Source organism: Rhinolophus sinicus, linkage group LG01 (genome assembly GCF_036562045.2).
Source record: "Rhinolophus sinicus isolate RSC01 linkage group LG01, ASM3656204v1, whole genome shotgun sequence".
Taxonomy (NCBI): Eukaryota; Metazoa; Chordata; class Mammalia; order Chiroptera; family Rhinolophidae; genus Rhinolophus; species Rhinolophus sinicus.
In genome coordinates, this window is record NC_133751.1 from 124,942,479 (window position 1) to 124,967,201 (window position 24,723).

Sequence of the window (24,723 nt, forward strand, 5' to 3'; positions counted from 1 at the left end):
CTGGGTCTGGGCTCAGGTAAGTTGAGAACTTGCTCACAGTCATTCAGTTGGGTACTGGAGAAGATTTTTTTTTCGGGGGGGGGGGGGGTCGGGGGCAGATGGCCACTTTTACCGAGTGGAATCTGCTGTATCGGTCTTAGGTGCAAGGTTCTAAGTCTGTAAGGGCTCTGGTTCTGCCTCCTCAGAGATGTCTGTGAGGCCAATTAACACCTGAATCCTTCCATGGCTTAAATGCAGCTAGCAGACCCCCCAGCCAGGCCATTTTTGTCTCACCTCACACCTGGTGATTACTCTTCATTGCAATGCTGAGCTTGATGTGCAGACAAAATCAATAAGGATAATATAGCTGAAAGGTTACTGTATAGGAGAGATCTCAGGAATGAAAGTGTATTTTTTCCCACCAGGCACTTTCTACTTTCTTAACTATTTCCTAATTCCAAAATTGTACATGTTCCCCACAGACTATTTTATCTCCATTTTATAAAACGTAGATAAACTAAGTCCTAAAAAAATAAGAAAATTATAGTTGTGTAGCCTCAGGTGAGTTAAGAAAATAGGATCAAAGTTCAAGGATTGATATCATCGTGATTTTGCTCTGTTCAAATTCATTTGTTTCCTAAAAGGAAGAAATAAGTGATATGACCGGTTAATGATCTGACATGCCCCAAGTATTTGCTCAAGCCACATACTTATTACAGGGCAACATCCTTTGGATTCTATCCACAGAATGTCCTGGCCCGAGGCACTATCTGGGTATTCCAGAAGAAAGGCTGGCCCTCTGGGGAGATGCGCTAAGGAAAGTGGTTCGTGTTCACTGACCAAAACCAGCTCACCTGTAGGAAGAGAAGGTGCTTGTCATGCGGACTCTGGTCCCGCTCCCCACATAAAAACGCAGGGCATGGTGAGGCCAAAAAGGAACACCCACGGAGCCATAGATGGGGGAGTCATACCACTATATTCTTGCTGGTGGCTGGGTTGGAGACACAGGAAGCAGGAGCCACACTATCCACAACTTGCTGTCCACTTCTCTGCCAACCAACCTCACTTGCTAACTGTAATCCACTGTGGCTACGCTAGCAGCAAACGGGGGCTAGCAATAATAAGATGGTGGCTGAGCTAGTAAGAGCAGATTGCAGTTAGCAAGTGGGGTTCGTTGGTTGGCAGAGAAGCGGATGGCAGGTTGTGGATTGTGTGGCTCCTGCTTCCTGTGTCTCCAACCCAGCCACCAGCGAGAATATAGTGGTATGACTCCCCTATCTATGGCTCCATGGGTGTTCCTTTTTGGCCTCACCACGTCCTGTGTTCTTATGTGGGGAGCAGGACCAGAGACCCCACATTGACACCCTGTATGACATCCTCTATTCCTTTTAAAGTATTTAATATGAAATTGGAATTACACAGGTGACTCTTCCCTTTAGTCAGGTGTGGTAACAAGCAGGTGCTCCTAAATGAGACTGTTTTGGAAACTTTTGGAATTCTAGAAAGCTATTTCTGTAGGGTGTAAAGTCAAATTCATTTTATAGAATAATTTCAAAGAGAAGACAAATATTTTGAGTAGGACAATGTTTTTGCTGTACTGAATCTCATCATACACTTTGGCTTTGAAAAATCCTGCCTTTATCTAAACTTATATGAACAGAGGATGTTGCTTTAAACAAAACAAAGAAGCACAAAAAGAGGAAGGAAGAAAACTGCTTCCTCAAGGAATAGTTTCAGCCCTTTAAAACTTAACACACAATAAAAATACTCCCTTTATTACCATTACCCAGCTCAGCAGCTATTCAAAGTTCACAGCAATTCAAAGAAAAGGCCAAATTTCTTAAAGCACAATCAAAGGCACTTGAGTGTTCCTGAGATTACAAGCCACAGACATAAATAAAAGCACTCAATAAAACCTTTCATATCCTATTGTGTATTATAATTTTACAAACACCTGTGCAAAGACGGAGCCACTTTCTCAACAGGATTTTAGATCATTTTCCCCAACTGGTATGCATTCATTGAATGTACTGACTACTGATCCGTGTATTTACATTTGTTTACCTTATTTTGTTTAGGTGAAAAAAGAAAAATGAAACACTCTTCTGAATAACTTGTATAAATCACAGTCAAGTTCTCTAAAGACTTCCAAAGAGTTCAGTTCTCTTGGCTAGTTAACCAGCAGGGCACTTACTGAAACAAGTGATGCACCTGAAAGAATTGTAGCGACAGAACAGATGCAGATTCACTTCTGCACTGGACTGAGTACTGGGCTCTGAACTCCAGCTCCATTTTCTTCTTTGCAAAAGGAGGGAACATTGATGGTGGGATACAATGGATGGGTATCAAAGTCCCTCCCTGGTTGCCTACGTATCTATGGATCCGAGGAATCAAGATGACCCATCAAACTTGGAAATGACAAAACAAAACAGGTCATTCCAAGGCAAAAGCTCTCAGGAGGTTCCCAGACAGCTGAAGCTGTTATGATTCCCTCTGGTTATTCTGATACTCCATCAGGAAATACCGTCAGGAAGCTTGCAGCTCCTGAAAACCACAAACAGCTGAGTTTTGCCTTGCTTTTACACCAGTTCATGGAAACAAACAAACAAACAAAAAAACACTATTGTTATAAGTTTGGGAAATTCACACTATAAATATACTAGGAGTATTGCTATTTAAAAGAGCTTTCTTTGTAATTGATTGTTTAATATAATTTCTCCACCCTAACTTTTCTTTCTAGTGCACTTATAATCTTGAATTTGCTTAAAGTACGCTTAAGTCGTTACAGGGAAAGAAGGAAGTGACGTTTAAAGTAAAAAATTTCCTACCCGTGATAAGAATTATCATTTGTAAAGTAAGTAACATCTCTGCCAGTCAGTCCTTGGGTTTCAGTGAGGAAGGTCCCAGGTTATGTCACATGCTTTCCATGTATGTAAAAGGAACTGGATATATATTTGATGATTGACAGATTTTGGGATAACTAGAAAGGCCTCCTGTCCCCAAACATAAGCTGCTTAATGACATCTGAGAATATTTTCACTGGAAATGATGGAGCTGTGCTCAGAAAACACACAGCCAGGGCTCGCAATGAAGATAAGACAGAGGACAAAGGTGGAGAGAGGCAAACTTGGACCCCATTGCAATATTGCTCAGCACTACACCTATCTCTCTCTGCTCCCTCCTGGGACAGTGACTCACTGCAGCTGTTGACAAAGCCTCTGCACTCAGTTTTCAGGGCAAACTATTCAGCCAGCTAAAAGGCTGCAAAGGAGCTCAAGTGACCTAATGTTGGTAATGTATAACTTTGGGCAAGCAGTTTCAACCCTCTGTGCCTCAGTTTCCTCTTCTGTACAGTGAGGAGAAGAGTGGTACCTATTTCACAAGGTTCTCATGAAAAGTCAATGAGCTCACACTCGTGGAATGACTGGACTATGACTGGTACACACAGGTGCTCAGCAAGTGTCACCTAGCAGCGGTCACAGTGGCACAGGCAGGTGTACTCTGTGCTGTGCCGCGTGTAGACCAGGCCTCGCAGGACTGCAGAGAAGTGTCAAAATCCCCACGTTCTACGAGCAAGAAGAAACCATCTGTCTGTTCTGAGGGTTGCCCTTTGTTTCACACGTGTTAGCTAGTCCATGCATAAAACAAATAAGTGTTATTTACAGACGAAGAAACTGCCTATAAAAATCTGAACTTTTGTCTTCATTTGAATGTGGCCATCTGTCCACACTGGTGTGCATTTCTGGCTCATCTGAATCCGTTGCAGCTGGGCTGCCTTTCAGCCAGACAGAGGTTCTCCAGGTTGCCTCAGTCTCCGTCACTACCTACTGTCCTTTGGGGTAAAACCAGGTGCGGGTTGCTATTGTGTGCTTGTCTAAAGCAAGATTCTTGTCTTTTAATTAAAAAAAATAAAAAGCCTCTCTCAGTACCTATTTTCTTATCAAAAGTAGAAAAATAGAATGCAAACCCCTAGAGGACACTTTTTTTTTTTTTTTTAATACCTGGCCCCCTTTAACCATGTATATTATTTGGCAACTGTAGGTATGTGTGTTTGTGATCCCTCATCTAGTCCCAAACCTCGTCTTTTTACAAATATGAAAAACAAGAGAGGTTAAGAGATGGAGGATACAAGTCTTGCTAGAGGCAGGGGCTGTACCCACACGCAGGGTTTTTCTCCCCTTGTGAGTGTTTCTACTTGTCCATCCAGTTTTTTCTTTCTAAGTTAATTAGCTAATGTAGGTTCACTTCATGTTCCAGAGAGAAAAGCAGAAATGAGAGGAAGTATTTCAGTTACAACAAAAGAGCGCAGAGGGCAGCTCTGGATGCAAGATGTCTGTAGGGGGGTAAGCCATCCTTAGCGTTAGGAGTTTGTGCCCACTCCCCACCCCACAATCAAATTATCCTACAGACAACTGCTCAGTTGGATTCCATGTGTCTCATTTAGGAAAGTCTGTGCCTTACTTCTAGTTCTACCACTTAGCATCTGCCAGCATCGAAACAGGCCTCTCTGACATGCATCTTTAAAAATGAGGATGATAATATCTATTTTAGAGGCTGTCAGAAAAAACAAATGATGTCCATTTTGTGTAAGAACTTTGTAAACTGTAAAGCACCAAACATATGTGTCCTGATAGTCAGACATTGTATAAAATTAAAATACTGGGGATATAAGATGTTCCGAGAAAGGCAGGCTGTGGGACTCCCAAGGAAGCTCATGACTCTTGAGTCCGTTTCAAGAGCCTTAAAGAAAAGGAAAATGGATTATTAAAACTAAGGCTGTGGCAGAAGGCAGTCTCCAGGGAGAACAGTGTTAGGTTTAGTGGCCTCTTCCTTTGTATTCCCCAGAACCCCGTGCAAGGTGCTATTTTGCCTCCTATCACATCATTGCTTATAGTTGATTACTTGCCTTTCCTCCCCATGGCCCAGCATCCTATAAGATGAGATTTCCAGGAAAAAGACTCTATTAGGCAGGCATCTTTGTATTTCCAGCACTTAGCTTGGGGTCTCCCAGGTACTGCCAGCCTGCTCAGTGAAGGTGTTACTTAGTGTGATGGACAGAATAATGTCCCCACCCCATATCGACATCCCGATCCTTGAAACCTGGGAATATGTTACTTTACATGGCGAAGGAACTCTACAGATGTGAATAAACTAAGGATCTTGAGATGGGGAGATTTTCCGGGATTATCTGGATGGGCCCAGTGTAATCACAAGGTCCTGATAAGAGGAAGAGAGAGGGTCAAACTCAGAAAAAGGAGGTATGACAATGGAATCAGAGTTTGGAATGATGCACTTTGAAGATGGAGAAAAGGGCTACAAGCCAAGGAATGCTAGAATCTGGAAACAACAAGGAAATGATTCTGCTCTGAAGCCTACAAAAGAATGCAGCCCTGACAGCACCGTGATGTTAGACTTTTGATCTCCATAACTATAAGAAAATAAATTCGTGTGGTTTTAAGCCATTAAGTTTGGTATAGCAACAATAGGAAACTAATACACTTATGTAAAAAAGAAAGCGATTATTCTGCTATTATCATATTAGCTCAATGATAAAAGCCTCAGAACAAATGCTTCCACAGTGGAAAATGAAACAAACTCCAGCTTTCCCATGGGTCTCAGCTTTACATGGGCCTCTGGCTCCCGTCAGACAAATCTTGCTGTTGGAAAATCTGAGTCGGGTGTGCAAATAACACCCCACATTATGAAGCAATAAATCTCCCAGCTCTTAACTGAAACACAAAATTTGGCTTCAGGAAGGTGTTAACTATGTGCTCTACTCTAATCACCACGTATATCTTGCATAACCTATTTTGCTCCGATTATTCATATTTAGAATACCAGAATTTGTGAGATGGCAGAGACTTCCATGGGTCTTCTCTTTTCCTTATTTCCATTCTCGTTTCTTGAATCCCCAGAGAGCAGGGTTGTGCTTAGTACATACCACAAGCACAGTAAATATCTGTGGAATCTGTAAAGGACAGAATGGGTCATGTAACCCAGGTTTGTCTCCTTTATTTTCCAGACAATGAGCCTGAGGCCATTAGAGCAATGACTGAAAAATCCCTTCTGTGTAGTATTAATTCAAGTGAATGACTGCCTTCTCCTTAGAGGAGAGAGCTGATTCCCCAAATCTAATAGGCTGGGTTATGAGAGGAAATAGTTTTAAAACACATTTTTTAAAGTGTATCTTTCTCTTTTTTTTTTTTTAAGTAGCTTCCGGTTTCATAAAATGAAATCTGATGATGATGTTAAGTGTCTACACCACAGATTTAGCTTATAAATGGTGGAGATATTAGAAAAAAATGATAAAAAAAGAAAGAAGAAGAGGAACCTGGATGAGCCTCAAGGAGACTAGAAGAAGCACAAGAGCAATGTTAAATTATTTAGTTCTAACCGAAGCCTGGTGGGACCTGTGAGGGGGAGCGAACGACTTATGTTTCAGATTCATATGATGCTTTTAGGCAACACAGAATCACCTGATGCAAACTCAAGCCCCCTTTCCTTTTACTTACACCTCAATTTTCTACCAAAGCAGGTGTAATACCTAGGAAAGACTCAGGGCTAGGAGGACTTAAATCCCTGTGCTAACTTTAGGTGACTGCACATCAGGAAAAGCAGAACATACATTCCTTATGTAAAGACCACTCCCTCAAGAAGAATCTAAACTCTTTCACAGAAATGGATTTTAGTGATTTTTCTATTGTCTTTATGGTGCTAACTTTAATCTCCTCTGAGGCAGTTTAAGTCAACTCCTTTCATTGTATTCACTGGAGATGGAGAAGAGCTGTCACGTGGTCCTAAAGTAGTCCTGTATACAAGGTCAAGATCGAACAATTAAGTTCACGAACTCATCCTAGAAAAAGTGCTACATACCTATTGCTGAATATCACTATGGTCACCTTCAAAGGACTCCTCTTGGGAAGATATGCACTGACACCAGTGCCTAGTCCACCCTTCAAAGCAATTTTGGAACTCTTTTTCTGGAATGGCCATCAGAGCTGTCATCGTATTACCCATGATGTCCTGAATGTCATCAAAATGTCTCCCTTTCAATATTTCCTTTATCTTTAGGTAAAGAAAGAAGTCATTGGGGTCCAGATCAGGTGAGTAGGGAGGGTGTTCCAATACAGTTATTTGTTTACTGGAGAAAGCCTCCCTCACAGACAGTGCCGTGTGAGCTGATACATTGTCGTGATGCAAAAGCCATGAATTATTGGTGAGAAGTTCAGGTTGTCTAACTTTTTCTTGCAGCCTTTTCAGCATTTCCAAATAGTAAACTTGGTTAATTGTTTGTCCATTGGTACAAATTCATAATGAATGATCTTTCTGATATCAAAAAAAGGCTAGGTACATTGATGCAACAAGTTCACGAACTTAATTGTCACAACTTGTATGTTTCAAGAGTCAACTACTGAGGACATAGACTTCCTAAGGCTAACTCTTCCTAGGTGTCTTAATTTTGTATAATACTGTGACTTTTATGATCAGTTTCTTCCTGATCTTTTTCCTAACAAGTTGGATTACAGAACCCTGAACCCAAAAATTGAGACAAGCTCAATTTATCTTCACCAGCCAGGTTCCTATGCTTGCCTCCTGAAACCCACTCTCTTCTCAGCCAGCAAACATCAAGGGTGGCCCAGTGATTATCTCAAATTTCTGTCCCTTTCCTTCACTTCCTTAGCTTTAGCTCTCTGTGCAGAGTTGTGCAATGGATATTGGGTCTATATTTGTGATTTTAAGTGATTTTTCAATAAAAGTCCTCAATTTATCTACATAGAGTGTCTGTGTTCTTTCTGCTGTATTTCTTCCCACCTGCCAGAGCCTCCTCATCTGTGTGGTCAACTTGGGTCACATTCAAATTAGATGTCCTGCTTCCTAGCCTGGCCACTTTGCTAGTGTTCAAGAGTCATGGGATAAGGGCTATCGCTATTGGGCGATGACAACTTGTTACTGCATTGACCAGTCACTCTCTTGAGACTCACTTTGCCTGAGGTGCACAAGGCCAGGCCCACAAGCACAGCAGGAACTCATCCAGCTCCTCATGCAAGGTCAGTCTCACAGTCAAACTTTTTCTTATACCAGGCCTTATTCTGCTACCTTGAGTTTCTCATTCTCCACTAGCCTGCCAAGCAAAGTCACACCACTACACCTTATCTAGGCACCTTAAATGTCACACCTCGGGGAAGTATGCCTTAACTCCCCAGACAGGACGAGTCAACCCCTTCTTTGTGTTCCCAGAGAATGTCGTAGATACCTCTCTTATAGCCCTGGCCATAGAGTACTGAGGTATATTTATAAGTCTCTCTTTGTCACTGAAACTTATTTTTTACATCTCCCTACAACCAACTCTATAGTCTGTTTCATGGGAGTTCAAGAAATGAATGAGTTAAACAAACTTGTACATGATTCCTCAAACAGAGGTAATTATACGACTTTGAACACTGGGGTATGGAGCATACGTGTTTATTTATCTCTGGGTTAGGAAGGTCAGAGCTAGAGAAATATGAGAAAAACAAGCCGACTGGTCCGAATCGACGGTAAGAAACACGGTGTACCTGATAGACCATTATATTAACAGCTTCTTCTTTTTTCTGCTCTGGAGGTCCTTGACTCTGCAATAGATTTCGTACTGTTTCTTCCATCCTGAAAAACAAAAAAATAAATTCTTTAAAGAAGGTTTCCTATTAACATGAGTCTGCTCCAGTTAGTAAAAATCATTCTTCAATGTATATTTCTTAAGCTTAAAGCTGAAAATCTATTTTCTCTTCCCTTGCCTTTATCCCCTGTATCAATAATCTGTCATAAAGTCTTTTAAAATCATTCTTCAGAACGTTTTTGGGTTTTCTCTTACTCTTTACCACCTAGGTCCCTATCTTTGGATTTCTGTACCTGTACTCATGAAAATATTTCCCAATATCCCTCTTCACTTTCAGTTGCTCCCTTTTAATTTGACACAATGTCACCACATTAATCTTCCTGAAATACCACTTTGATTTTTTAAAATCAATTTTCAAAGTTGACAAACACCACATGAATGCATTTTCACCATTAATATTGTTATATCTTTCCATGGTGGTCTTTCTATGTCAGTGCCAAAGATCTACTTTATTTTTTCAACTACTTTCTAGTATTTCATGGTGTTACTGCACCATAAATTATTTAACCATTCCCCTACTGACAGGATTTAAATTACTTCAAAATTTCTGCTATTTTGAACAATAAGTATCTTTACACATACATTTTAATACACATTTATGAGTATTTTTATAGTTATATAATGTATATATTGTATATTACAACCCTATTTTTGTTTTAAATACCTACCTCTGATGCCCACCCCAACCGCCACATTAGTAAAGAGTGAAACAAACACACCCATTTCCATTTTCAGACATTGTCTCATGCTATTACTACTTCATGGAATGCGAACACCCTTTTATCTTCTTAAATCCCACCCATCTTTCAAAACCCATCTCAAGCTTCACTTCCTAAGAGACTTCTTCAGTGGTTCCCCATGTCTTTGAATTCTTATTGCCCTATACTTTAAATCATTCATTCACTCACTTAGAAACTCCTCACTTTAAATACTCAAATATTTCATAGAGGCTTGCCTTGTCTTCTGAAGTAAATCACCATATTTGGTATACAACCATGACATATATTTCTTATGTGTCTCCTTCAATTATGCATAAGGTAGGTATCCAGCAGATATTATTATATGAATCCCTTGAGAATTTATTTTTCAAAAGTATTAAGTACTTATCTGTGCCAGGCACCCATTATGAGTATTCAAAATGTGTAATGACTGTGTCCTTGAGGTCCATGCATGAGGATTCAGGGACCAGATCTCTGAGAGCAGGAGACCTGCGCTGAATTCACTGAACACAGTACTCTCTTGTCCAGAGCCTAAGTTGGTTGTCTCTTACAGTCCTTCCCTAAAGCATGTATTTTGGTGACTCAGTATGTGCTAGTTTGAGAGAGAAAGCAGGCTGATCCAGCTTCTTTCTCTGACCTGGAACAGCAAATTAAGGGCTGTAGGAGGCCCATGAATTCCCTGAAGTAGCAAGACCATTACAGTAACCGAGGTAGTGTAGTTCAAAATGCCAACCTGTCTAATACAACATATAACTACTTGGCAGCACGATGAGGAACTGGTTTGCACAAGAGCTGGTCCGGTCCAAACCTGCATCATAATTGGGGAAATGCTGCCTTCACAGGGGATAACAGCAGGAACCATTCAGGATTTCAAGATGGTGGACACTGACTGTGAGTGCTCAGAGAATGATGTGTGACCACACAGTTATATAAACTACCTCTTTGTGCGTCTGGCCAAGAAAGCAAAATCTGTTTCCTATATTTTCACACATCATATCAGTGATAGTAACTAAAAATTAAATAGTACTTCTAACTTGTTAAAGAACTCTTTCATCTATTCATCATTATAATGCACTTTAAAAATATCGTTATATCTACACGGTAGATGAGAAAGCTGAGGCAACAAAAAGGTTACTTACATGATCAAGGTTAGTTGGATAAGGAGTCACGATTAAGCCATTTTTACTGATTATAAAAACAGTAGCCTCTTTCCACTAGGCCTATTTCCATGTAGAGAAATGATTTTAAATGAAGAAGAGTCTTAACTCCTAATTGGGAATTATGTTGGTGAACACTTATTGGATGCTGAGCCCAAGAATGCAACAATAATTGTTTCTGAGCTGAGGAGAGCTTAACATCTAGAGGCAGAGACAAACTAAGTTTAGGTGAAAAAAACAGGTGTGAAGAAGGCATGAGTTCTGAAGTAAAAACGGATCAGAGCCAATTTCTAATACTCTATGTCACTGTGTATAAACAGAAACAATCTCTTGAATGGTACTGGATTTTCCATGATGTGTGCTGAATCTGTGATAAACAAGAAAAGTCATGATAAACAGTGATGACGTTCCCAACGTCACTCAGCTCTGTACGACAGATCAGGAGCTCACCTCTGGTTTTCGAAGTATTAATCTACTTTCTTTCCACCTTAGCACAGAGGCTAGAGTTCTCGCTTATTTCAAAACTTATATTTCATTTATTTACAAACATTTGTCATAAATGTGGCCCAACAGTTAGGACTCAGTCCAAATTAAAATTTGTTTTTTTAAAAAAAGTAAATTAAAATACAATTCTGTCTCCATGCATATCTTGCTGAATTATCTGGTCTGTATAATTAACAGCTCTATGCACAAATTGCTGGATCAAAAAGAAAGAAAAAAAAAATCCATTCACCTTTCCCCCATGTTTCTTGGTTTTGTATTAAAAAAAAAGAAGGAAAAAAAGAAAGAAAGAAAGAAAGGAAATGAAAAGAGGGGGTGGACAGGAAGTTGTTAAAATGATTTCAAGCAGCTCAGACTTGCAGTGATACTGTGAACATGTTTCTGGCATGACTTTATGATTAATTAAAACGAATTACATTCCCAAGCTAAAGCTTGGAACAGAGTTGCAGGGACCGATCCCAACCTTCGTAAAAAATTAAGCTGTCTCATCTTTTCATAACCTTTATGAATCCGGTCACAGAGGAAATATTTTGAACCTGATGAGAATATACCATTATTTATTCCCTGATGACATCTTTTTTTTTTAAATTCTCATTTAGCAAACTTCTCTATTTACTTTCCAGACAATCAAAGATTGTGAAGCATCATCCATTATCGTTTGAATGCCCAATGACATTTTACTTTGTTTTATTATTTTGATAGCTGAAGTATATGATTTGTATTACCAGTATGCACACAGAATAATTCTACAATCTGTTTCCCAAATGTGACTAAAAATAAGCCAATTCTTTTCTCCATGTCAGGTGTGGGTAGAGGGCTTTTCTTTTTAAGTTGTTGATTGGTGCAATTTATCCTTAAATCCTGACCTTAATCAATGTCTTCTAGTTCTTTTTCTTTTTTTTCCCTTTTGTATGACCTGAGTCTAAATCCTTTCTTCTCCTAAATACTCATCAAGTAGCTGTTATAACTAAAAATACATAGGCCAAAATTATACTTAGTGAAATATAGGAAGGACTAATGTGTATTAAGTGAATTATTTAAAAAAAACATTCAGACCTATACAATTCAGACAAAAATAAACCAAATTCATATGCAAATGGTTTACTTCAGGTAACATAGATATACCTGTAGCTATTTTATTTTATTAAAAATAGATTTCATGTTTTAAGGTACATATCATTTAGTTAATAAATTTCTACTATAGTATTTCCTCTGGGAGAAACAACAACAACAACAAAAAAACCCAAACATAAAAACATAATTTTTGCATGAAAATGGCACTAACTTAAATAAAATGAGGCATTAAGTAAGGACACATGAAAAATTTAAAAACCGTACAAGAGCAGAATTAGTAAAGCTTTGCACTGAAATTCTCTCCCTGTGATGGGTCCACCTTTGTCATGCAGCCCCTTTTAAAGTACAGATCACTGAGGTACTTGCCATTGGATGTCCATCCAATGTCTCATGGAACGGGTCTCCCTAGACACCAAAGGAAAATCCTTCTCGAAGCGAATGTTAAAAGACACCGGTTTTCTGAATCCTTTCAAGGCAGGGAATCACCTAATCAATCAGTGCCAAATAATAGCAAACGTCTTTACAATTGCAGAATATGATTTAGGCCCTAAAGACATTGACTTATTCAGTAACGAAAGTGCTGTTAGAAAACGTGATCCGCAGCTACCTTAAGAGCTGTTGTTCTAATAGAATGTAAAAGAATGTGGACTTTTCCACGTCCTTTCCTTCCTCCATAAACCTAGTCCTCTATTTTGCCTGACGGTTATTTTGTCTATTTTTCCTCTAGGAAATCATCACAACATATGACTGAAGTGTTCTTTGACTCCATCTGTGATCAGATATTCAGTATAGCATAACTTCATTTTTGACAGAAATAGAACAAAATAAACACAAAACAAGAAGCCACCTTCACCAACTCAAACTGGTAACTGATGGGCTCTTACAGCTGAAAACTGAACCAAGTCATAGTTTTTTATAAATTATTATTATTATTATTAAAGTTTATTGGGGTGACAGTGGTTAGTAAAGTTACATAGATTTCAAGTGTACAATTCTGTAATACATCATCTATATATCAGATCGTGTGCATCTGTGACAAAACAGATGGACCTTGAGATCATTATGCTAAGCGAAACAAGTCAGACAGAAAAAGTCGAGAACCATATGATGTCACTGATACTATGTGGGATATAAAACTGAAAACAACAAAGGAACAAGACAAACGAATGAAGAAAGAAAAACTCATAGACACAGACAGTAGCTTAGTGCAGGGGTGTCCAAACTTTTTTCAACGTTTTTCACCAAGGGACATATGCGGTAAAATACACAAACAGCCGGGCCACTCACTTGAGGTGAAGTATGTATTGCCTGACCTGGTTTATTTAAGTAAACTAAATATATTTTTGGAATTTGATGCGGGCCAATTAACAATGGATCATGCATGGGCCGCAGTTGGCCCGCGGGCCGCAGTTTGGACACCCCTGGTTCAGTGGTTACCAGCGGGTAAGGGGGGAGGGGGGTGGTAGGCAGGGGTAAATGAGTCATAGTTTTAAGAAATATTTTAACACGCTATTTGTTGATTAATCACATACATTAATAATAAAATTAACACAGAAATTGCTCAATGTTCACACACACTTGTTTATGTAGGAGACTGTGAGACCACAACACATCTACTTCTGATAAAAGTACATGTCATATTCTCTTTTATTCACTTGTACTGCGATATTTGTTAAAAGCTGCTGCTGTGACTTGGACATTGTTTTTCCCTGTGTTTTATTGTATTTGACTCCCGATCTTACTTTGAGAAAGTGTGTCGATTTAAGTAAGGGTACCGCCTGAGTGAGCTTCATTATAAGGACAGGAAGAAAAGGACTGGGGTTAAAATAGAAAGAAGGCAGAGGGGACTGAGTAACGGTAGCACCTGTCCTTCACCTTGAGCATCCTCCCTATGAAATCATGGCATGACATGACCCCAGTACTCATCCTCGAGGGTCAAAGGCCATAATGAGGATGAACATATTTTCTGTATCTGCTGGGAAAAAGGGCAATAGTTACAATAAAGTACTAGCTCTCTTTCATTTTATGTAGACCATTTACCTCTTGGATAAAATGTTTAGCATTTCAGTAGAAAAGAAGTGGACTGCTTGTCTGCTATATATGGTTCCTAGGCATGTGCAGATCTGGTTGGGTGGGTCACGGTTTTTGCAGAGCAAGGAGACTTCAGTGTGGTGTTGTCTTATATCTGATCAGAAGTCCCTTGTCCCCAGGTTTGTTGCTGTCCAAAGGCTCTATGTCTGACAGTCCTGAGGCTGTTCCCAGTGTGTTCATTCTACTCGGTTGGAGCTTGGTGGTATGTATAGCACTCTGACCTTCATCTTAGCCTCTACTGGTGCAGTGCCCTGAATCTTGGGTGCCACTTCCAGCAAGCATGCTGATCTGGCAGTCTGGCTTCAGATACTCCTGTAAGGGTGCCCTTGCGGTGTCACAACAAGTCCCCAAAGAGGCCAACTGACTCTCCAGTCAGCTTCTAAACCACACAGGACCTGAGGGCAGCCTGGAAAGATAACACACCCAGGGCCTCCTTTATGCATGAGCACAGTGGACCAGCAAATGGACATGGCCATGCACCATTTGATGTGCAGGCATACAGAGGATTGGTCCTTTTCTAGAATCTTAAATGAGAAGCAGAGATACATAAACACCACGTATCTTCCATGTAGTCCCACATCTAAGCTGTTAGTTTTCCTCCTTCTGTTTCTCTTTATCTGTCCTTCTTCTGGCTATCACCAGCATTAGAAAAGGCGTGCTTTCTCATTTCTTATCAATATCATATTTGTCTCCTTTCTAACTCTGATCTCTTGGCTAAGTCCATTTATGTCATTTATAATGGTGAATTGAAGTACTTTTCCTACACACTGGGAAAGTACTATGATCTGGGCATTAGACTTGTTTGGCCTTTTGTATGTTAAAGGAGGGAAAATCAAGGAAGCTGAGTAATCTTGAACAGAATAGTGTATTCACAAGGCCTTGTCTTATTATTTACTCCTTTTTTGGAGAAGTTGAATATTTATTCCTTCATTCTCTTTCAATTCCTAGGGAAAACTAACTAAAAGCTCTAGTATTCATAATGACAAAATAGAAAATTATATAGAATATATATATATATATATATATATATATATATATATATATATACACACACACACACACATACATATGAATACAAATACATATATATATGTATATATATATGTATTTGTATTTATATTTATATTTATATGTACATACTACTTTGTTATAACCACTCTATGGCAAGCATTGTCTGATTTAACCCTTACAAGCCCACAGAGTTAATACTACTACATGCATTTTACTTTTATTTGTTTATATGTGTCTTCATTCATTTATTAATTAATTAAAAATGAAGAAATTGAGGTTCCATGAGAATAAGGAACTCATTCAAGGTCATACTCCTCGTAATGGTAGAGTTTATACTGGAACCAATATATGATTCCAAAACTTGAAATCTTTGTCTACTGTGCCACATCAGCATTCAAGCACACATTTAAACCATGCTAGTATTTGGCTGTGTATCAACATTTTCTGACATATTGCTATCATGTGTCGATATCTCCATCAACGGGTTCTTATTACTTGCAAATGCTATACTTGAAATAATCTTTTCTCCCAATTAGATTAAGTTTCTTCTAAACCCAAGTTCACAAACAGTGATACATCTTGACATCTGCTATTTTAGTATAGCTTTTATTATAACCTAGAGCTCAAATAAATACCTGTGGAAGCATTTAATACTAACTAGCTATTCATAGAAAAATATGCCCTGTGCTTATGACACTCTTCATTCCACCCAAATGCCACAGAAAACACTAGTCAAGACTTGACCTCTTCTTTTCCTAAGGAAGAAGCCTATCCTTTGTGTTTTCTTAACACTTAAGCTCTTTTCCATCATAGTACCATGTATCTTATTAACGATCTCTAATTTTCTCGAGGTCAGTGACTCTGCTGATATTGTTGTTTATTTTAACTCTAGCAACTAAGCTTAGCTACTGTTACTGGGTAGGTAGTCAATAAATTATTTTTGAGCGAGTGAATGAATCTAATAGTTCTTTTTTTCACTCATTCATTCCCTGGCTCCTTACACCCCACAGATCTACATGTAGATCTTACTGGTCAGAGAGAAGTAGTTACAAGTGAGAGGTGCCAGCAAGACTGGAGAGGCTAAGTCTTAAGCTGTGACACATGGGGGCTAAGATGCAGGGCTCCCAGTTATTACTAAAACAAACCAAATATCTTCCAGAAATCTTGACCTTTTTGTTACATCAAATATACAAGGTGTGATCAAATAATAACAGTGAATGTTTAAATACAAAACATGTAATACAGTAAAAGACACATTGGCATTAATATACCTCAAAATACTCACCCTCACTTCAGACACACTTATCGCATTGTCCTTGCCACTTTCTGAAGCAGCTCTGGAAGTCCTCTTTCGTGTCTTTTGTTGTGCTATTGTGGGTGCCTCAATATCCTGAATCATTTTGACTTTGGGGAAGAACCAGAAGTCACATGGTGCCAGATCTGGTGAATGAGGTGGATGCAGACACACTGTAATGTTTTTATATGACATAAATTGTTGTATCGGAAGTGATGTGTGTGACACAGAGCGTTGACATGACGGAGGATGAAGTAAAGACACTCACGAAGGAGGACTTCCAGAACTGCTTCAGAAAGTGGCAAGAATGATGGGATAAGTGTGTTTGAAGCGAGGGGGAGTACTTTGAGGGGGATTAATGGCAATACGTCTTTTACTGTAATACATTTTTTTTTCATTTGGACATTCACTCAAGTTTTTTATCACACCTTCTACAATCCACAGTCCATGTGCTCTATCTGCAGGTAATTAGCTTAGATGGTTAGAACAACACCCTAATGAGGCCATGGTCTCGATTCAATCTCTGGCTTGGACACCCTTTACCACCATCACACACCTGGTAGACTGCCAAGATAGCCCACTGCTCTACTGCTGAGGAAGAGAGGATGTGAAAATCATCTTAATGAAGAAAACATTTTGCACAGCCTTCCATATCATTTGCTTTTTAATTTATTTTTTCCATTCTACTTCTATTGCTTTCCTCAACAACCTATCCGATCTCCCCATTTTAACTGTAGTGCAAAGCTTTTCCCAAGTTGGGGAGTGAAAAGAAAAGTTGATTAATTTTCAATTCCAAGAAGAAACTGTTCGTGTGGAAACATTGCTGGTTTCGAACTGGGTTCTGCCCAATGGCACCGACTTGCTTCCGTAGAAAATGAGAGTTTCCTCACTTAGAAGTTAGCACATCTAAGCATGTAAGCAGGGACAATCCCCAGATCGGCTTCGACTTTGCTGTTCTTAACCCAATCTCTGCTGATCCTTGCTGCATTAGATAGAAACAGTAGATCTACAGCAAAGATAATTGAAAACTACACTGAAACTGAAAGTCACCCTGGATAAATGTTGAGGGGCTGGGATTTGTTATTTCTTTTCTAGATGATATATACTTTTAATTCAGCACAAATTTTGCAGGAATAATACTGTTGCCCAGAAACCATGGGGCTTTAATTCACTCATGGGGATGCCACACTATTCATGAACAGATCGAAAGGTGCTAGTCCAATTTGAATTACTGCATCATGTTCTCCCAGGGCCGTCTGTATGTGAGCAGAAAGGGACATACATTTTCTCAGAGGCAGGCTTGTGCTGACACTGCATGGGGAGTCACCGCATGGAAAGGCAGATTCGGAGAGGGCAGGGAAACAGAGATATGTATTCAGACAGGTCCCATTTTCCACCTGGAGTTGAAGGGAGTCCCCTAAATGTTAAGCAAATCTCAATTTTTTTTTGCTCAACAGTAGCAGAAGACAAAATTGTATTTATGGATGAGAGAGAGAGAGAGAGAGAGAGAGAGAGAGAGAGAGAGAATCCAATGTGTGGGAGTGACTGCTAGAAAGAAGTCTACATCACTAGCTTTCACTGTCCTGGTTAACACTCTGAAAAGAGTGTTGGCACTAACTATATCCCGGGAATCTACAAGATATCTCAAAAATGGGTTACTTTCCTCAATGGAGTCAGGTTTTTAATTAGTGCCATAGTTATTAATTAACATGATTATTAATTTTATTAATACAAAATGGTTAATAGTTCATATACTCAACCAAGTCTAGTCTCATGAATTTATCTACTTAACTTCTAAACCTACCCTTGTAATTAAACTTCTAAATCTACCCTAAGAGAATTCTTCAAAATAATGAATTTGCACAAATAATCCCAGCTTTAGTTCTGTTTTATAATTTTATTTTCTTGTATAGTGTGAAGCACAAATGTTCTTTGAGTCTAACACTGTTCACAAAAGACTTTGAATTGCTAAGACAACTAACTACTTTTAATAGAAATGCATTATCTGGTGAACAGATCTTTATAGTTCAGTATCAAAGATTGGGGAAACTTTGAAGACAACAGAGAGCTCAATTTATTACTAGCCCTCAGTATTTATTCTTATTGGCCACTGTTGATAGGAATAATCAAAATATTTTGATATATCATGAGAATACACATTAAATTTTAATTAGAGGCTGTTCTGTTCTAGAAAACTAATGTCACAACTTGGAGTCTCACGTCCCCATTTTTTTAAAATGAGAATTTTGTAATTTTACTTTGGTCAAAGAAAAATAAAATATGGAGTGGATAACCAAGATTTATTTCTTTAATATGCAGTATGCTTTTGAAAATTACTAGATATAATGTAATGCTGTTTGGTCCTCAAAATGAGGTACATTAGATTCTAGCTTCATGGATGCCAGCAGGGCATTCTTCACTGAGCCTGCTCTTTAATTCATATGCTTCTTACGTTGTTTGTGCCACAATATTTCAGAGTGGCTTCTCTTCAGATGCTATGAGGATGCAATGAGGCAGAATGTAAAATGGTAGATAAGTTGGTAGTTGTATTTAGTATGGCTTTAAAGACCATTCTTTCAGAAGTGAAGGCCCTGGGAATTGTGGGGCTTTGGGTGGGGATGTGAGCAGGGTGGGGATAGGCTCCTTGGCAGCCTCAGCCCATTGAGGTAACACTTTATGGAGGTACCACCTTCTTTGCTTTTTCTTAGAAAGTAAATGTTCTTAGGAAAGCTAAAGACACCTTTCTTCACGTTTCAGACAACAACTGGTATGGCGCATAACCTACTGTATTAGTTATGACAAGGTAGGTTTTGCTGGAGTAACAAACAACGTCAACATCTCAGCGACTGAAAAAAATAGCTGGGCAGCTCAGCAGTCAGTTGTCCCCCATGGCTAGGGTAGTTCTGTCCTGGTTTCCAAGGACAGTCCAGTGTAGGCCTATTGTCCTGGCATAATTATTAATAGCACCCTTTTCATTCCCAAAATTGTCCCAGTTGGATGATAAATATTATCATCTTCCTGTCAATGGAATAACTCAAGTATTCAAGCTGCCGTAGCCTCTCCACACGAGGCTTTTGCCATCAGCTGGGAAAAGACAGATTGGAGAATTTTGTAGGGATCTTCACTACCTCATTCCAGAACTGTCACTTTGGTTTGAAGGCCCTTTGCCAGAACGAGTCATATGGTCCCACTAACTGTTAGGGTAGCTGGTAAACTGAGTCTTCTGTGCACCTAGCGAGGAGAAGAAAACCAGATACTGGAGCTAACCTAATGGCTTGCATCTCTGCATTGTCGGGATGAGGACATGCACGGAGCTACCTCTCGGTGATTGCCTGCTGACTGTACAGTTATCTCTGGGGGACTGAGCATGGGAACTCAAGAAAGGCAAGCAAGTGTTGGTCTTGTCAGCCTTTTTCTATTGAGTGTCACTTCTCTACCTCTGCTGGGTAACTGAGCTGTCACTATTGAGACTTTTCTTTCACCTCCCACCTAGATATTGTCACCTCTCTTTCCCTCACACCAAATTCATTGCCAGCCTATGCAATTAGTCTCTCTGAGCTCTCTGAATTGTCCATGAATGTGTTGCCTCTCATCAAGGAACCTTCAAATAAACACCTTCAGAGACTGCTTTGCTTTGAAGAATACACTATCAAGCTTTCAGCATGACAGTTGATAGACATGCTTTTGATGCAGCCGATTTTATAGTAAATTTCTATAAATGTGGAAAAGCAGCTGCACGTCTACAAAAGTTTCATAACCTTCCAAGTTTCATTGGCAAGGAGAATTAAAGACGTGGTTTCTGGGTCGTGTTAGTGGACGGACACATCTAACGTTTCACTTCCTGTTACCCAACAGTCATTGTTTAAAATATCATCACTCAAGATAAGGCAATAACGCGTATGCCTGACCTGACCCTTAGAAACTCTGAAGCGTAGAAACTTGTCCAGATTGAATAGGTAAAAATGAAAACCGGGGAAAAAATAAGTCAATTTAAAATATGCTTCTATGTTAGATTAAAAACAACAAAAAAGGAAGCATACAAGTAACATGTCTTAGCCTGGATGACTTGAAAGCATATTTTGTCAATCACAATCATCTGGTATTTGGATAGAGACATTTCTGCCAATTACCCTAAGGAAAAGGAGATTCATTGCCTTCCTTCCTTCCTTGCCTATCCAAATATCATGTATCCTTCCGGCTCCATCCCAAGTGTCATCTTGCTTTCCTCATAATTCTGACCCAAAGGAGTCTCCCCTTAGTCCACTGAAAAGTTGTTTTTTTCTCCCTGGAACCTTGCAGGAAATCACTGAGGGTTCTCATTAAAAGTTCAGACTCCCAGGTCTACCTGAGACCTAGAGAATCAGGATTTCTGGGAGGAGGCCAGGAATCTATATTTTTATAAGGATATTCTTGCACATTAACGTATGAGAATCTCTGTTCTATTATGACATCCTCCCAAACACTTACTCACATGCTACTTGGCACTGTTAAGTATTATACAAACAATTTCATGTACAGGTGTCTTAGTTCTACAACTGTTTTGTAAGCTTGCTAGGTGTTCCTATATCACCCACATTACACAGTGGGTATCTATTTACCCTGGGTGAACAGGACTTCCTAAAGTCATGAAGTTAAATATTGATTTGCTTCATTTGGGGCATATTCAGTGTTGAAAAACAGACAGAACATATTTAAATGAATCTAGTTTTAATTGTAGTAGTGGAAAACTTAAAAGTAACACCTTCTGTAAGATGACTAAGTATCCCTCATTTATTTGCTCATTCATTTATCCCCTCGTTTGTTGATCTGTTCGTTTTATTTGCTAATCATCTGTTCTTTGTGCTTTGTGTTATAACCAGCAACTCGAATAAAGAGAAACAGCCAAGTATGGGAGCAGGCAGATCAACAATCACCCTGCAGTGCAATCAGTGCTGGAAGAAAATGCCACAGAGGTGAAGAGAACTAAGAGGCTAAGAGACACTCATTGGAGGTGTCACCATGTGCTGAAGTTTTGGGAATGAGTAGGATTTAACTTGATGGAAAACGGAGTTTCACACATAACTGATGATTTTGTTTGCCAATTTTAAATTGCTTGTTATGAGTTTTCTTAATGAGAAATAGGCTTTAAGTGTGTGCACCCTAGTCCGTATGTCTATTGAAAGTAAAAACACTCAATTTTAGTTTTCTGCAGGTGTTAGCATTTTAATGAAATGCAAAGCATTTAACACCATTGTTAGCTAAACTTGTTAAAGGCTCTCACAACTAAATTACATACATTTAAAATTAGGTCCGTTGTTTCATGGAAGTTTATGAACTATATTTCAAACAATGTTGACTGGGGCCTCTAGATAATGCTCCCCCACTAGGTAACATTGGCAGCACTTGTTTCATTATGTTCCCTTGTACATGTGTATTTATCCTCAGTGTTGTGTGATGTTCAGGTTTCCTCCGATATTTAAAACATGTCCTTCTTGACCTTGGACGTCCGTGAGAAAAGAAAGAATAACCACATCAGAATATGTGTTGTTATGAAAGAACTCCTCTGATAAAACTAGTACCAACAACTGCACGATCCCCAAATGCAAGACTGACATTAAATAAAAGTCAATTGTCTTCAAGTATTTCTTATCGAGGAGTACAAGCTTTCATACAGCACTTTTATTGCACATGCCTGCCCAATGAAATTGATGTTGGAAACATAGTAACTTTAGGCCAAATAATGCCTATTCATCCTTGAACTGTCAATGCTACAAAAAGACAGAAGCAAGGGTACTTGGGGGAAAAGGGCAAACAACCTACACAGGGAAATTAACTTTGAAAAATAAAATCCTTTGATATGTAAAAGCACCATAAAAAGAAGCACAGTTTTCAGATTTATTATCAAAGAAAAAAATAACAGAAACTAAGCATTGATAAACACTCAAAGTCTGACAAGTGATAGGATTTTAAAAATGCAAATGAGTGATAATGTACTATATTGATTAAACTGCTAGAAAATACCACGACACCATACATAGATATATACAACAATGACTATTTTTTAATCTTAAAACTGTACTGCCTTGGGATTTTCAGATTCATTTGTCAGAAGTCCACCCCCCGCAATATATAAACAGGATAAACTAGGCAGAGCTTTGCGTCCCTTCCATCTATGTGCTTTTATTGTAATATTGTAAAGGCTATAGGCCTACACTACACAAATGTCAAAAAAACAAGTAATAAACAGCACATTTGACTTTCTTCCCTGCTTTCCCAGAATGAAGAAAAACTCATTTCATTGTGAAGTGCAGAGACTTCTCCCAGATTGGGAAGGAGAGGGAAAGGGCCCATTCTGTAGTACATGGTTGGAACATGGATCCCCTAGGACTTAATTATCTATCGCTTGTTAGGTGATAATAGGGGCTGTAAAATGATATTGCTGGTTTTCGACAGCCAAGAAATTGATTAGTGAAGTTGAGTAAATCAAATGCCAATGATCTTCTGATGGATAAGAATGGGCGGCAAGCACAGCCTGAAATCGGGATTTGTCATTATCACACAGCAGTTAAGAAATGCAGCAATTTGAGGCAGGAAACATGTCAATACAGAAGAATAGATTTGTATCCGCATTGACTATAGTGTTTTTGGTGGTGCTATTTCTAGATTTTATACTTGGGTGTACTGGCTGATTACCACTCTGTGAGACACGCTGCTGTTGTCCTAGCTTTGACACCACCCTCTCTTGGGGAATTCAATATGCCCATGATCATCTCATTGACAATGCCAAACAGAAAATGTATGCATACGGAGCCCTCTGAGCCCTGTTTATAATGGAGGCCATCGGACTATTGCATTCATCTGCTCCTGTCTTTTCTAGACCTTTGCCCTCCTGTTGCCCTTTTGGCAGCTATTATCTCTCTTTCCCCACAAGCTTTTTTTTTTTTCCACCAGATACCACACAAGTTAACATCACTTTCTCCTAATGAAACCTTCCTTTATCTCCACTTTCTCTTTGCAATTTATCCATCTCTCTGAATCCAAGCCCACATCTGGCTTTCCAATATCTTACTGGACATATTCAACGTGATGCCTGCCAGAACCTCACACTCAGTATACATACCATCACCAGTCATGACATCGTCCCTAGACTCTCTGCCTTCTCCTGCCTTCCCTATTGGGCCTGGGTCTGTCTGCTGACCATTGGATACCTTCCTGGTGACTCAGGAGCAGGAAACCTGGGAACTGCATCTTCTCAGACTCCAGCTTTCAGGTTTGTCAGCTTTCAGGTTCTGCTATCGAGGTGTACGCACAATATTTTCAAGGTTGAAAAGAAACGTAAGTTTTTCCTTCTCTGACAACTATGGTGGAAACTGTATGAGCTTCAGCAATGTCAGGTTTTGCCCCAGTTTGGCTGGCATATGAAGTCCCTGCCTGTCACCAGTCTTGGGGCTAAGGGCTGCTGAAACACTGGCAGCAGTTCCCACTGTTTCTCCTTGTTTGGCAGCAACAAACCCCTAACTAGACCACAGCTCAGCTTGAACTTGACAGCTAGTAGAGGCACCCTGACTTTCGCTCCTTGAACGCTTCCCATTTGGTTTGCAGCCATTGGCTTCCCTGAATTAAATACCTCTGTGCTGAACGTATATTGACAGGTCTCAATTTTCCTGACTGATACTGATACCACCATTAATTGTCACTCAGAATGAAAGGTCTGGAGCCATTTTTTCAATGGCTCCCTTTCCTACCAAAGCCCCACCACTTCGCAAGCACTGCCAATTCTTCCCCTTTGATGTCCTACTCTTTCCTTGACCAATATCCCTACCTAGATAAAGCTCTAGTACCTGTAATTGAACTGTGCTAAAAGACTTCTATTCAGTTGTCCTAACTAATTACCCACCCTCCCCTGCCATCAGGTCAACCGTCTTTAAACAATAATTCTAACCATTTCTATAATTTAGTTAAAAACCTTACATGACTCCATCCTCACTGCCACAGGACAGAGAGTGAACCACATAGCAAAATATTTGAAATATCTCTTTCTTCCTATGGCTTTATTTCCTTCTTTTCCTCCTCAGACATAAGCAGTTAATCATGGCTACTTGGAATTTATTCTTTTTATTTTCCCCATTAAGACTTCCTTGGCTTTTCTTTTTTTCTAAAAAAAAAAAAGATTTTTATCAAAATATAGTTAGCATACAATATTATATTAGTTTCAGGTATATACCAACATTTATATACCTAAAGAAGTGATCACCATGATAA

The 24,723-nt window shown here is 39.3% G+C and overlaps 1 protein-coding gene across 1 annotated transcript in view; it reads right to left on the reverse strand.

The window, feature by feature from the left end:
- Window positions 1–24,723, reverse strand: part of NCKAP5 (NCK associated protein 5) — a 971,300-nt gene that overhangs the window by 292,341 nt on the left and 654,236 nt on the right. The window contains exon 7 of the mRNA XM_074327839.1: window positions 8,535–8,622. Coding sequence (XP_074183940.1) covers window positions 8,535–8,622 — 88 coding nt within the window. The remainder of the gene's footprint in view (window positions 1–8,534; window positions 8,623–24,723) is intronic.